The 16,329-nt window shown below is 39.1% G+C and overlaps 1 protein-coding gene across 2 annotated transcripts in view; it reads left to right on the top strand.

Moving 5' to 3' along the window:
* Positions 1-16,329, top strand: part of LOC126198502 (phosphoribosylformylglycinamidine synthase) — a 214,493-nt gene that overhangs the window by 111,170 nt on the left and 86,994 nt on the right. For both annotated transcript variants that reach the window (XM_049934881.1, XM_049934882.1), the window contains 2 exons: positions 2,375-2,598; positions 12,789-12,914. In XM_049934881.1, the coding sequence (XP_049790838.1) occupies positions 2,375-2,598; positions 12,789-12,914 (350 nt within the window). The remainder of the gene's footprint in view (positions 1-2,374; positions 2,599-12,788; positions 12,915-16,329) is intronic.

The raw sequence follows: 16,329 nt of genomic DNA, 5'->3' as shown, positions 1-16,329 counted from the left end.
TAATTTCTTTTATTTCATCATACATTTCTTCAATTTCTTCGTCATCTGCAGAGCTAGTTGGCATATAAACTTGTACTACTGTAGTAGGTGTGGGCTTCGTATCTATCTTGGCCACAATAATGCGTTCACTAAGCTGTTTGTAGTAGCTTACCCGCGTTGCTATTTTCCTATTCATTATTAAACCTACTCCTGCATTACCCCTATTTGACTTTGTGTTTATAACCCTGTAGTCACCTGACCAGAAGTCTTGTTCCTCCCGCCACCGAACTTCACTAATTCCCACTATATCTAACTTTAACCTATCCATTTCCCTTTTCAAATTTTCTAACCTACCTGCCCGATTAAGGGACCTGACATTCCACGCTCCGATCCGTAGAACGCCAGTTTTCTTTCTCCTGATAACGACATCCTCTTGAGTAGTCCCCGCCCGGAGATCCGAATGGGGGACTATTTTACCTCCGGAATATTTTACCCAAGAGGACGCCATCATCATTTAATCATACAGTAAAGCTGCATGCCCTCGGGAAAAATTACGGCCGTAGTTTCCCCTTGCTTTCAGCCGTTCGCAGTACCAGCACAGCAAGGCCGTTTTGGTTATTGTTACAAGGCCAGATCAGTCAATCATCCAGACTGTTGCCCTTGAAACTACTGAAAAGGCTGCTGCCCCTCTTCAGGAACCACACGTTTGTCTGGCCTCTCAACAGATACCCCTCCGTTGTGGTTGTACCTACGGTACGGCTATCTGTATCGCTGAGGCACGCAAGCCTCCCCACCAACGGCAAGGTCCATGGTTCATGGGGGGGGACTTTATAATTATAACAAAACAAAACCAAAGAATAGCACAGCTGCACCGAGGCACAACACAGTGCTCCTGGCAGTTGTGTGCATAACAGGGACGGTGCAGTAGTTAACTTCTGCGCTGTCCCTATTATGCACACAACACGGAACATAATCGTGCCCTCATCTTCCATCAAACAGCAGATCTTGGTGCTAGCAGATGTCACTGAAGTAGTCGCTTAAAACCTAAGAAATGTTACATTGTATGTTTCATTTTGTGTTTGACCATTATTGTCTACTTCTGGTGCTTAAAGGCCACTATTGCTAATAAAGATGCCAGTTTTTGTGGAACAAACTTGGGTAGACTTTTATGCCCAGCCACCTAGATGATCATCACAGCTCAGTTCTGCAAGACCAGTGGTGTATTGTCACACGCCAAGTTTATATTCCATAAACCTGTACCCATTACATAAACCTATAAACCAAGTAAAATAATTAATGCTATGCTATCTTTAGTGTAACAATGTATTTACAGGATCTAGGTAACATATTTTTTGGAAATCTCTTTGGCAGGCTGTTTTTTTTTAGAAAAGCTACGTAAGAGATCATTTTTAATTTGTCTCAAATAATTGATCGCTGTTTTATGTTAACTTCCATCCTTGGTATATAACTGGTGCTTGCAAAAAATTGACTGTCATTAAAATATTGAACTATTTCATTCACAGTATTGGTGCTGTAATCCATGATTCATCATAGGTTTTGTGTTTGTAAAAAGAAAAGGATGTCTGCTTATACAACTACTTTAGAACAAGAGAACAGCCTTTAACGTCATTTTCAAACACAAGGAAAAGGAGTGGCCATAGTACAAAACATTGAGGCACACGATATCTACAGTTAATGGCTTCTCTGTTGTATGTGGTGGAGAAAAACAACCTGACAATAAGGTCAAATCGAGCAAACATTTTCCAGGTAATTAGGTCAGAAATGCATTGTTGCGAAGCCGCAGCCATAAAACGACAGCTAGTGAGCACTGAGGATGCAGAAGTTTGTTTTCTTGCCCCAGCTGATAGGTGTTACACTAAAGAGTACAGTTGCTGTTAATTTAAATGAAGATAATGGCTTGAACTGTACAGTGAGACAGGAGAACTTTACGAAACTTTCTATGACAGATGCGAATTTTCTGTGATAATACTCAACTGCTAAATAAGCTATGCAAAAAGTACCGTAAGGCTATCATCGCTCAGTCAGACAAAACCTTATAGTTGGACCTACACAGACTTTTTTGCTTATCAGATGAACTTCCACACACTTGGCACTGACTGACTATCTTTTTATAGTCCTACCTCTGAACTGTAGTTACCTGCTGAACTTTACTTGACTCAACATCCTCTGTCTTGTTGTAACCTTATCATTGTGCTGTTTTTCTCCTCCATGTATATAAATCTTGCAGCTCTTAGAACTACAAACTGTTTCCTGTTTGCTTGGTAAGATTTTATCATGCCAATGCCATCAGATGTACCGGTGAACTAAAATGAACTAATGTCTTACAGGTATTTGCTAACTGAGAGCAAAAAAAAATTATAGTTCATTGTTGCAGGCAACGTGTTGAAGGAACTTGTTGAACCTAACGGCGCTGTGATTTTCACTCGCTGCTTCCAGCTTGGTGATCCTACTATTAGTACACTGGAGTTGTGGGGTGCTGAATACCAGGAGAATGATGCATTTTTATGTCGTCCAGAAGATGTGCCATTAGCGCAGCAGATAGCTAACCGAGAGAGGTGTCCAATCAACTTTGTTGGTACTGTTCTTGATAATGGAAAGGTGGGATTTTATACTTATTTCTCATCCAGAATAAATGTTTTAATTAACTAAGATACCTTTCTTGGAATACCTGAAGAGTACAAGTAAGCACAGAAACACTCTCCAAAGCCAAACAGCTGCAAATGAAAATATCGAAACTTGAACCAATGTACGGAAATATTTCTAGTTTTATTCAGTTTCAAAGAAACTTTTATCTCGTGTCAGTTTAATGCCCAGAGTACTTCTCTCCTTATTCATATAAAAATAAATAATTATGACTGCGTTTTGAAATAATGTATACACAACATACTAATTTATCATGCAAGTATGATGTTTCACGGGAATGTATATACAAATTCTACCTTTAGTGACTTTACTTCAGGTTATGCATAATGACATGTGTAGATCCATATGATGAGGTTCAGTTTTTTTACAGAAGTTACATGTACACCATTGTGTGGTTTCTTTTGTCTGCTGTTAAACAAAAACAATGTTAAGTACAGCACATATTCTGCAAACTTACAAGCTCTTGACATTTGTGCAAATAAATCTGTTGTTCCTCCAGTAAATTGATCTTTTTTGTGCTGTGAAGGATACTAGGGATTTTGTGTATTTTCCGATCTGCAAATGTGTAGCTATTGATTGATTCTAAATGCATCAAAATGTTGAAGAAAGTTTTCTTCAAAAGTTATTCTTGTCTGTCCTGTATAATATGCAGAACAATTTTCAAATCTGATTTAAGTGTCTGCCATTATTTCATTTTTTTATATGTGTATGCTCATGTGTATTAGCGAAGGATTCTAAGCCAATGAAAAACTTCAACAACACCTAATACAATACCTTGTAATTATTAGAGAGCTCCCTTTGTTTCAAACTAGGTTATGTTGCCATATTGGTAAGAAATACCTCTATAATGGATTTTTATTGCAATTTTTATATGTGCACTATAGAACATGTAAAAGGACACATTTAAATGTCATGAAAACCTAAACATCTATTGGTTGTTCCACCGTATACAAAATGTCATCATGCATATTTAAAATATAGTTATTTTGTGTCTACAGGCAGAATTTATACTGGGTGTGTCTCTGAAGCGTTGTAATGCATATTTTCTCGGGTGTTTCAACACATATTTGCAATTTCATTTTTGCTGTGAGTAGCTGAGTCAGTCCTAACGCGTACTGCTCACCATTCATCCTTTCATTCGTTCCTGTGTGTTACACTGCACCCTGTGTCAATGGATTATGTCCACACTGGAGCACTTGAATCAGTCCATAAATACCTAATTCTTCAAAATAGAGATTTGGCTTTTCAGCTTTCTTTTATGCTCCCAAAACTTTTTTTATTCTTTGTGACCTGGCTGCCCTTTGCTCATTATTTATGGTGTATTTATGTTTTCATTTTAATTTTAATTTATGTTTTCATTTTAATATTTTTTATTGTTTTCATTTTAATATTTTTTATTGTTTTCATTTTAATAATGTTAGTTTAAGTCTCGAGTCTCTTTTCCTCAGAATGACTTTACAGTCTTTGTTTTCAGTTTGTTGCATTGTTTTATTCAACTCTTCAAAATCATCCTGGACATCTGTGGACCATTCATTCTTCGCTTCGTTTTTCCAAAAGTACTTGAACAGTTGTTTAACTAGTCTGATTTCTGGCAATCTTGATATTTGACAGAAAAAGGCAAGCCTCCTTTTTGCATTATATCTGTTACTGATTGATTACCCCAATACACCACTTTCTTAGGCAGCAGTCTTCATTGCTCTTCAATTTGTTGTTTTTATGTTGAAGATTGTTCTAATGATTCTTCTCTCATTGTCTGTTGTTGATTTGGTGATCAACTAATGTTTCATTTGTGTAAATTGCTTCAGGTTTAACAACAGAATAGCAGTGTTTGAATCTGGCGTTCATTGAGAAGGGTTTCTTCTTGTTGGTTGGCCAGGTGTTTTGTTGTGCCAATTTCAGTTGAGTTGTTCTGCATCCTATAGAGGCTTCCGTGGTAGAGTTCCAGGTCATGATTTCAGCAAAAATTAGATCTTATTTACAGTCTTATTTGTTTGTTATTGCTCAGTCGTACAGCTAGTGTTTCAGCCTTGAAAACTTGCATCATTTCCTTTTTTGTTCTAATGAAATTTACTCTCCAACTTCTGCTGCTACTTAGCTCCTCAACCCCATCCCCCACCACAAGTACTTCAGTTTTAAGTTAAGCCTCTTCCAAGTTTTTGCAAATTGTGCAAGATTTCTGTGAATGCTAGACAATGCCAGGTAACAATAGCTTTAAGAAACCCAGAAGGTTCAGTCTAAGAATGTAAGAAAGGTCCCCCACAGGTGATAGTATTAAAATCGTAATGGTAAAGAGCCAGAGCATTAGCATCAAAGTGACAAAGTTTGAAGTGCTCATGAAAAGCAGTGAAGTCCACATAAAGTAAGTACAGAAAGCTGGTTGAAACGTGAAATAGATATCAGTGAGATTTTTGGGGAAAATAGGCAAATGGGAAATGGAGATCGGTATTTGTCACAGTAGACAGGAAACTCAAATCTGCCAAGATAGAAATTGGCGCTGCATGTGATATTGTTTGAAGAAGACTCAGCATCAAAGCTGGGCATAAAATGATAACTGGATCATTCTATCACCCACCAGGCCTATCTCCTGATGTAACCGAAAACTTAAGAGAAAACATCAGTTCAATTATACGTAAGTTCCCCAATCATACTGTAATTATCAGCAGAGACTTCAAATAATTAGGAAAATACCAGTTTTGTTAGTGGTGGTTGTGACAAGACAACCTGTGAAACTTTAGTAAATGACTTATTTCCTGTTGTTCCTGTTGGATCATAGGGCAACAATAAAGACCTTCCATCTGGTTCTATTGGCAACCAAACATTTCACTTCACTCCATGTTTTACCAGCTTTCAGAGCTTCTCCTTCCTCCATTCTTTTTCATGTGTTTTTCACGCGGCCACATCTATGTGTTCCTTGTGGGTTCCAATGCAGCGCTGCCATTTCGACAGCTTCTTGTTGTTTGCGTATTGTGCGACCAATCCGCCTCCATTTTCTATCCTTTATTTGCTCATGGGTTGGTTGCTGGTTTGTCATCTCCCACAATTGGTCATTTGATATAACATCTGGCCACCTCACATTTATAATTTGCCGAAGACACCGGTTTATGAAGACTTGAAGCTGGTTTACAGTCATGTTTGTTACCTTCCATGTTTCGCAACTATACAGTAGGACTGACTTCTCATTGCTATTGAACAAGTGCAGCTTAGTTCGTCTCAAGATGTTCTTATTATGCCAGACAGGGTACAATTGTACAAAGGCTCCATTTACCTTCCATATTTGACTCTTTACATCCTCCTCGGCTCCTCCATTTTTACAGATGGTACTTCCTATATATACAAAGGAGTCTGCTTGTTCCAATTCCTTTCCATACACTGTTAGTTTTGCTTGTTTTTCAGATCACATTCTCCTTTCCTTAGTTTTCTGAACATTTATTTTAAGTCCTGCAGTTTATGCTTCCTCTTTCGGTCTTTCCAGCTTTTCTTTCATGTCATGCAATCTTTGCGAGGGCAGACAGATATTGTCAGCAAAGTCAAGGTCTTGAAGCCTGTCTTGCATTCCCCACTGAATACCTCTTCTCCTACCATCAACAACTCTTTTCATTACGCTGTCCAGCACCAACAAGAACAAGGTAGGTGACAGAATACATCCCTGCCTCACTCCAGCATTTGTGTGGATAAATTCAGTATGTTTCCCATTGTGTAGCACCCTACATTCATATCCATCATACATGGCTTTAATAATATTTATTATCTTTGATGGTATTCCATATTCTTCCAAGGTATGCCAAGTAACTCTTCTATTAAGAGAGTCAAATGCCTTTTCAAAATCAATAAATGTAACGTAGAGTGTTTTCTGCCATTCTGCACTGTGCTCAAGTATTGTACGCAGTGTGTTGATGAAATAGACACAACTTCTGTGATCTCTAAGCCCAGCTTGCTCTTTTCTCAGCCATGCCTTGACTGAGTCCTTGATACAATTTAGCATCAATCTACAGAGTACTTTGCTTGGTACAGATAGGAGGGTGACACCTCACCAGTTATTACAGTTGAGAGTATCCCCTTTCTTTGGCAACTTAATAATCAGGCCTTCTTTCCAATCCTTTGGTATTTTCTCTTCTTACCACATCTTCTCAAACAATGGATGCGGTAGATTTACAATGGTGTCAATGTCTGCTTTTAGCACCTCAGGTGCAATATTATCCATTCCTGAAGCCTTCCCATTCTTTATCTGTTTGAGAGCTATTTTAATTTCAGTCTTAGGTGGTGTGTTTACATTGATTCTGTCTCTGGCATCTGGAAAATACCATTGCTTCTCCCTCTCTTCAGGTTGCTCTGTGTGTAAGACTTCAGAAAAATGTTCTCTCCATCTTCTGAGTTGGTCTTCTTTTGTTGTCAGCAGTCGACGCTCCTTGCTTTTCACAGGTCTGTTGTTGTTGAAACCTTTTTGGGACAACATTCTAGTGATGCAGTACAGTTCTTTTGCATCACCCCTTGCTGCGGCTGTCTCTGCTCTCAGAGCTTGCTCATCCATCCACTTTCTCTTATCATTCCCCACGCTCCTCTTTATTTGAGTGTCAGTAGCTGCATACGCAGCTTGCATTCGAATTTTCCGCTGTCTTGTTTTACTCATATTTAATTTTGCCTTAATCTCCTTCCTACAGCTGATCAAACTCCATGTATTCTCAGACATCCAATCTTTCTTCAAATGGTTTTTAAAGCCAAGGACCTGTTTGCTCACATTGCAATAGACGTCCTTAATCTGACTCCATGTATCATCAACACTTTTTTCATCATTTTCCTGTGCTTCTTGATAATTTCAGATAATTAGCTCAATACAGAAAGCTTTTTGTTTTGCTGTTATTTTAAGTTTCCACACATCATATTTTTTGCTCCGTTGTTCGAACTTTCTATTTGTAGCCATGATATTTAGTCTAAAATTTGGAACAATAAGGTGGTGATCACTGCCAACATCAGCCCCACGTTTATTTCTCACATTCATCAGTGTCCTACTAAATTTTTTGCTTAGCACTATATGATCAATTTGGTTCTCCCTTCTGCGATCAGGGGCTATCCATGTAACCTTGTGGCAATTCTTGTGAGGGAATAATGTACCTCCAGTTACCAAATCATGACTGGCACAGAAATTTGAAAACATATCCCTATTTTCATTCATTTCTCTGATACCATGGACTCCCTTTACATGCTGTAGGCCTTCACTGTTCTTTCCGACTTTTGCACTTAGGTCTCCCATAATAATCAAGATGTCTCTCTTACTTGTACTTTTAATGGTGTCACTTAAGGACAGGTAAAACTCTTTTTTTCTGTTCAGTATCTGAGGTTTCTGTAGGAGCATAGCATTGGATGACTGTGACATTTCCAATGTTTGTCCTAAAACGTGCTGTCAGTAGTCTTTGTGAAACTGGTTTCCATTCCATAAGGCTCTTTTTCACTCCTTTGGTTAACAAAAGTCCAACTCCATTTCTGTGCTCTGCATCCTCTCCAGCGGGTCCAAAGCATAAAAAGGTGTATCCATCTTGTGTTTGGATTTCTCCAAAGTCTTGCCATCTCACCTCACTAAGTCTGAGAATGTCCAACCTGTAACTTGTCCTCTCCTTTGTAACCTGTTTCAGTCTGCTGGCTTCTCTCATTGTTCTAATATTCCAGAAACCTACTTTAGTTGTCCTTTTCATGCCAAAGGTAATCATATTTGAGTCCATCCGGCTGTTCTTTTCTGCTGTTTCTTTAATCATTTGTTTTTGGGAGTGCCGGTGATTGTCCCACAGCTCCCTAGTCTGGTGGTGGGGCTGCCACCTAAGAGCCTCCAGACTTGCCCAATTTTCTTTTAAGGGTTTACTCCCCTAGGGCGGCTGGCTTCCCTATGCCTAAGAGTCCCCCCTACCCTATATTATGATTTGAGATGGCAGGAAAAGGACAGGGTAAGGACAGGCTTGGGATAGGTGAAAAGGACCAGTGGGCTGTTGTGGGACACACTTCATCTGTCTCCTCCCCCTCGGCCAGTCCAGCATGAGTGACCCTGCTGGTAGCTAAGCTACTGCCAGCATGGCCCCCAGGATCCAGAGCATGCAAACCTCCTTGCCTGCACGGACAGTGCTACTGTAAGGCAGTGTCCCCTGAGGAGGGGAATCTGAAAATCACCTAGAACAGATAGCCAGGTTGCAAGTCTTATTTCAGACGATGCCATATTGGGCAACTTGCGTGTCAGTGATGACGATGGGATGATGAGGACAACACAACACCCAGTCCACGAGCGGAGAAAATCTCCAACTTGGCCAGGAATCGAACCTGGGCATGGTAGCAAACAGGTTACCACTCAGCTAAGCAGGTGGCCTGTGGGAACAATGAATACCAAAGTACAAAGGACAACTAAAACAAGCAGAAAGATAGATATATTCAGGAAACTAGAAAGAGAAAAAAGTAACTTCATATCTCAATGAGGGACTTGAAACTTCCAGGACAGGGCAGGAGCATGTAGAGAAACTCTGGCTCAAGTTTAAAAGAAAAGTTCATAATGCACTGGATAGATATCTCCCCAGAACAGCTCATAAGGGGAGGGAACCTCCATGGTATACAACCACTGTGAAGAAACTTCCAAAGAAACAGAGATTACTGCATAATAGGTGTAAAATGAAGTGTAAGGCTATAGATAGAGAGATGCTGCATAGAACGTGTTTGGCTGTCAAAATGCCTTCAGTGACTGTCGTAGCCAAGTATTGTCAAGTGATCTTTCACAGAAACAAAAAAAATCGAGTTGTACGTAAAGGATGTTGGTGGCACCAAAGTTGGTGTCCAATAACTGAAATTGAGGGCAGCAAAGCAAAAGGTGAAATGCTTAACTCAATTTTAAAATGTTCCTTTACAAAGGAAAACTTTGGAGCATTGCTTCAGTTTAGTCCTTGTACCACTGAAAAGATGAATGAAATAAATATTAGTGTCACTGGTGTTGAGAAAGAGCTGAAATCGTTAAAATTGAACAAAACTCCAGTCTACGATGGAATCCCTGTCAGCAGCAGCAGAATTTGTTGCTGAGTTAGCCCCTTTTTTTAACTATAATCTACCATAGATCCCTTGGACAAGAAACCCCACCAAGTTCTTGGAAAAAGGCACAGGTCACTACCATCTACAAGAAGGGTAGTAGAAGTTATCCACAAAACTATCATCCAATATCCTTGACATAAATTTGTTCTAGAGTCTTAGAACATATTCTGAGCTCAAACATAATGACATATCTTGAATAGAATGACGTCCTCAGTGCCAAACAGCATGGATTTCGAAAATACCAATCATATGAAACCCAGCTTGCACTTTTCCCACATGACATACTGAAAGCTTTGGATCAAGGAAATGGGGTAGGTGCTGTATTTCTTAGTTTCCGAAAATCATTTGACCCATTACCACACTCATGGTTATTGTCAAAAGTATGATCATATCGGGCATCAAGTGAAATTTGTGACTGGATTGACGACTTGTTTAATCCATGGGAGAGTGTCATATTGATATTGAAGGAACAGAACTGGGAGACTCATGAAGATAGACGTAAACTATCCCAAGAAAGTCTGTTAACAGAGTTTCAAGAACTGGCTTTAAATGAAGACTCTAGGTGTATATTACAATCCCCTGTGTATTGCTTTCATAAGGCTTGTGAGGACAAGATCAGTATAATTACTGCATGCGCAGAGGCATTCAAACAATCATTCTTCCCGCATTCCATATGTGAATGGAACAGGGAGAAAAATCGTAATAACTGGTACAATAAAACTTACCCTCTGCCATGCATCTCATGGCAGACTGCAGAGTACAGATGTAGATTTAGATGCAAGTCGCATGACTTTCTCCCAGGTGTAGCAAAAAGTGACGTTGAGACACCATCCCCCTGTTGACAGCCAATTCGGATTTTGAATGGTTCAGACAATTCATCTTTAACTTTTGATCTTTCTGATTTGGTATTCTGATAGTCTTATTACACACACACACACACACACACACACACACACACACAGTATATATTGGCTCAGATTACTGCAAACCAATAAATGTGTATGATCCTATCCTGCACCACATTCACAAAGTTAGTGGCATCTCGTCTGCTGTCTGTAATCCTTCAGGGGACTGCACTCCCCACAGCTCAGTTTGGCGAGCTTTTGTTGAAGTTGAAATTGTTGCTCTTGTAAGAAGGAAACTTTTTCAGAATTCAAGTTGTGATGACTAAACATAAGTTGTAAACAATGGATGACTCTTGGTGTATACTGTCAAACTCATTTCTCAAGTCAATAAAAATGATGACCTAAACTCTTGTTCCAGGCTATACGATGTTTCGTTATGCACATAAGACTGACAGTCTGATGCGACAGTGTCTTTCTGTTCAAAATCCTCCTTGATATTCTCAAAGTTCTCAGTGCAGTTGTTCCTGAATCCTCGTGTATGCAGTCCTAGATAAAATATTTTACGTAATATCAAGTAGAGATACCCTCCAATAGTTATTGGGGCTCAATCACTCGCGTTCTTTGTACAGTGGGTGGATTGTTGCTGTTTTCAACACTCTGGGCACTTTCTCAGTATTCCAGTAGTGTATGAAGTGTTAATGTAGATTTTGAAGGGTATGTTCATTTGCCCCTTCCATAGGTCTGCATCCATTCGATTATCTCATGCTGCTTTGTAGTACCTGAGTGAACTAACTGCTTTGATAATTTTGTTGTTAATCTGGTGGTATAACCTTTTCCAGTAGAGTTTTATTTCTTGGATGAAGACCAAATTCTTGGTTCTTTTGATTTCTCATAGTTAAATATTGCTTTAAAGTAGGTGCTCTTTTGAGTCCTTACATGTGAGTAATTGTTTGAACTAATTGGCCTTAATTCGACATTTTTCTCAAGTGTTGTGTGCCATTTTTCCATTTTTATTGTTCATCATAGGAGTGAGATTAGTATACTTTGATATTGTCTAAATTTTTTGTAATATTCCCTTGTTTTATGTTGGTCTGAATGCTTTGTCTATGGTTTCTGGTATTTCATTTTGGTGATTTATTTTAATTCTTCTAATTTTTTTGGTCGTTTGTCTTCTCGGTATTTTTCAGTTTTCTATTGTTGTTTGCTTAACGGTTCCTTGTGCCTTTTATTTAATTGCTTTGTCACAATCCTCATTCCACCAGGCATGTTTATTTTTCCTCTTTATTTTTGATTGTGACCAGTTTCTTCAGCTACATTTTACAGTTTATGTATTGTCTCGCCACATTTGTCACTTAAAGGTGTTTCAGATCTCTCCCGATATACTGTATTATTTGTAAATAACTGGTTGTAATAATTCCTCCTCTTGTTGGAATGGTTTGTGTTTCTTTTTTTTGGTGTTAACTTTATTTTTATCTTTGAGGTTTAATGATCCGAGTCAATGTCTATCCTATGGAGGACTTTCACTTGACAAATTTCTTTGTGGCAATCAATCTGGAACTACCTCAGCTTTACTTTTTTATATTTTCAGATAGTTAGCTTGTTCTATCTTCTCGTAAATCTTGTGGTTTCCAGTATAAGTACGTAGTCAACACCCAGCTTATCTTGGTGTCACTTTGTATAATGTTGTTAAAATTTTGTTCTATGATACTTCCTGTGTTTATTCATTAGAGTACTATCATATTAGTCTGATATGATATTTGGTTTAGCAGTTTATATTATAAGGAGAACAGAAAAACATGAGAACAAGAATTGGTCTAGCAGCAACTGAGTAGCACTGCTGAGAGGTGGTGGCAGACCAGAATCCCGGCAAGGTGAGGTGATGTGAGGAGAGGAGGTGTGACCAGTTAATGTGTGAGAGTGTAACAAGTACAGCTAAACATTTCAATAAACTGAATATCAAACTAAACTAATTTACACTGTCGAATGGTCACATAAAATTTCACTTTAAATAACATCTTGTTTGCACTGGGTAGCACACAAATGATTTCCATTTACTCTGGGCATCACATGACATACTTGTTGAGTATTTGGTTGTTCAGAGAAGTGCCATAACAATGTGTCTGACAACTCCTAGGAGAAGGACACAGTATATACATACATGTGATACAGCATCTTATGTACAGATGAGTAGGTACAGAGTTTTGTTCCTTTTATACTCCACTGATGGTTTGACTGTTATTGTTTTAGGTCATTCTCTCAGAGGAAGAGGATCCTGAGGACACAAAATACTTGGATGGTACATACACATCATCAGATGTTCGACACCCTGTTGACCTGGAACTGGAGTTGGTGCTAGGAAAGATGCCAAGAAAAGTAAGTAAACATTGCATCACAGTTTTTGGATTGAATTTATTTAAAATAGGCCCTCCAAGATCCTGATTGTTGACTGGTTTGTGGTTACCTTGAGCCAACCCCTAAGATCGCCAAACTGCTTAATTCTTGTGAGTTATATACTTCTTAAATCATTAAAACTGAACACTAGTTTGTCCCTGGCACTAAAAAGAATTGGGAACTTGAAGAGGAGAATTCACTAGATAAAATTGAGCAACTAACTATTACGTACCTCCACAAGGCGAAATTTCTTCCAGGAGTGGTAGTTGCGCAAGGTATACTGGAAAACTGTGAAATTTGGAAGGTAGGAGGTGAGGTAATGGTGGAATTAAATCTGTGACGGCAAGTTGTGAGTTTTTCTAGGATAGCTGATTCAGTAGAGCACTTGTCTGCAAAAGACAAAGTTCTCAGGTTTGAGTTTCAATCCACCACACAATTTTAATCTGCAAGAAGGTTTCAAATCAATGTACACCCTGCTGCAGAGTGAAAATTCATTCTGGAATTAATGTACACCCTGCTGCAGAGTGAAAATTCATTCTGGAATTACAGTACCATCGTTAGACTTGTCCAAAGCTGAAAAAGGCATTCCTGGTCTTCTCAACTGCAAGTTATTTTGTCAGGGTTGAAAGAGAGACTGGTTTGGAAAGGATGAGCAGGCCACTCTGGCCCCGGGTCGATGAGGGCGAGGGGCGACTAAGTGTGCAGCCTCGTGTCTAAACTTTGCAGTTAAAAACTGTAAACACAGGCAAGTAATCACTAACCATGTCACATTATGAGAGGTGTGTACTGAGATGTGACATGTCAGTTCCGATAAAAGGATATTTCACATCTCCCGAGCCTTCGTAACAATGAAAGATGTTTGCAAGATTTGAAGAAAGTTTATTTCATTAGTAATTAAGTTTTGGGCATCACACTGTGGTAGGAATGATTTGTGATACGTGCAGGTTTGATGAAAGATGCAGGTGCATCACATCTACAAAGCAGGACAGTGAGTTAGTGTCGCCTTCTGTTGTGGGGCCGCTTGTTCCTTGATTTCACAGCTTGGAGGTATTTTGCTGTGACAGAGAAAACACTAGTCATGACAAAAATCTAAGCAGCGTGACAAACAAAAAAATCTGGACAGCGGTCAGTTGAATCATAACATATTTTGAAGACTGTGAAAGTTACTATGAATGGAAGAAATGAATTCGTGTATAAAGAAGAGCTAACACAGCAGTTCAAGGGGACATTCTTCAGCAGTTTGGAAGAAAATCCACTCTCTCTTTCAGCACCCAAACAATGCAAGGGGAGAAAAAGTCTATGAAACATGGTTATTTGGCCCTGTGTTGCAGATCTGAATCGGCAAAACATCAATATGGGAAACTACAAGCAATTTTATTAGTACATGACATAATCGAGGCCAACGGGGTGACAGGTCATAATTTCCAGTAATCACACTTTCTCGACCACATTTCACTTCAGTACAGACCCTTGTCTGTGATACACTGAAAGAGTGAGGTTCAAGCTCCTGCCTGGATACCCTTACAGTGTGGTAAAAATTCAGATTGAGACAGGCCATTTAGAATGCCTGTGGGACTGTGCTGTTGGATCTGCATCACTTTTGGAGTTTTGTCCCAGTGCGAGGACAGTCAAGTGTTATCTTTCATGACAAGTGCCCTCTTAAGGAGGACTGCAGTTGTCCGTCTGCTCCGAGATGGCACAAGTCCCAGCATTGAAGTTCAACCTGCAGGTGTTGCGGCATTGCACCGATAGATTCCATGTCTTTGGCCCCTGAAAGAAGTTTCTGTTGTGAAACGTTTTCAATTCCTCGTGAGTTGTTCAGAGGTGGCTGTGCGTATTTTGCTACTGCTACCACACTGCTAGGAACATTCTGAGTTTTCCTGCGTGCATGTCAAAATATAACTACAGTAATGTTGTTTCCTGTAACACATTTAATGTCTTGGAAATGATTTGTGTGTGTAACTTTTCAATCTGCCCATGCAGGTTGTGTCGTTTGTAAAATCAATAGTGTCTGTGACTCTGAGTCTTCACAAATTTTGTTTTTAAACTTTTTCTAGTCTGTCGTTGTTTTGATCTTCAACCCACGCAAGCCTTTTCTTCTCTGCATGACTACTGCACCCTACATTCACATTAACCTGTCTACTGTAGGCAACTATTGATCTCTCTCTAAAATTGTTAGCTCGTACACTTCTGCCCGTTGCCAAATTGGCGACGTCTTGAGGTTTCAGGATGACTCCTATCAGCATCTACTTTACTTACGTTTCGCCACAAAGTTTTGCTCCCCATGTCGATTCACTACCTCCTCATAAGGTACTCGGTCTACCTTCTAATCCTTCCATATGGCAACATTTCAAAAGCTTCTATTGTCTTCTTGGATAAAATCTTCTTGGTTTTCAGGTCATGTCAATTCCAATAAAATTCTCAAGCTTTCAGTGGTTAGCTCCGCAATCGTCATCAGGTTGAAAACTATGTTTTTCATTTTTTCTTCACACTAAAACAATTTCCAACTGATTTTAATCATATGAAAAAAATTGAGAAGTGTTGGAGTCAAAGAACAAAAAATCAGGAGTTAAAGGACAGAAATCACAATCTCTGCAGTAACTTCCAATTTATTAATTCCTGTAAGTATCAGCTCACAAAAACTGGGGAAAATACTCTTATGACTGTAGACCATTAATATGAAAATATTATGAAAAGTATAGTACCGTATTTACTCGAATCTAAGCCGCACCTGAAAAATGAGACTCAAAATCAAGGTAAAAAATTTTCCCGAATCTAAGCCGCACCTGAAATATGAGACTCGAAATTCAAGGGGAGAGAAAAGTTTAGGCCGCATCTCCAAATCGAAACAAAGTTGGTCCATTGTAAAATGAGACACAATTTAGGTCGAATGAATGACGATACAGCTACAGTAGTTTGGTTTGAGTCGTAACCTTAGCAGTTAAGCTTTACCAGGTAGCCATTGCTATGCGTCAGGCGCTCCGTCCGTATTTATACGGGTACCCTTCCTTTTTCACGTGCTTCATCTGGTTTGAATTGATTGCTTATTTTTCTTTGATCTGATAAGCGCCGTTTTCTTTGTTATAGGTGTTTACGTCACTCTAAGCTGAAAATGCATTACTGTACTGTGTCATGCATTGTTTGTCACATTCTGATAGTGCGCGTTTGCGGTCTGTCGCCGCTCATGGCATGGCTTGCTTTTGTGCGCACTACCGCCACTTACAATTTAGAGGAATTGTCTCATTAGCGAAACAATGGCAAGAGACTGCTATTTGTTGTTACTTACACTGCTGCTTTCTTTGATAATGATCAACAAGAACCAAATAATACACTGCATATGATAGAATATGTTCTGAATGAGAGTTTAGCGAAAATTTTTCTCCATTTGAAAATCTTT

This window comes from Schistocerca nitens, chromosome 8 (assembly GCF_023898315.1).
Source record: "Schistocerca nitens isolate TAMUIC-IGC-003100 chromosome 8, iqSchNite1.1, whole genome shotgun sequence".
Classification (NCBI taxonomy): domain Eukaryota; kingdom Metazoa; phylum Arthropoda; class Insecta; order Orthoptera; family Acrididae; genus Schistocerca; species Schistocerca nitens.
The sequence above is the reverse complement of the archived record's forward strand: the minus strand, read 5'-3'. Positions and strand labels throughout refer to the sequence as shown.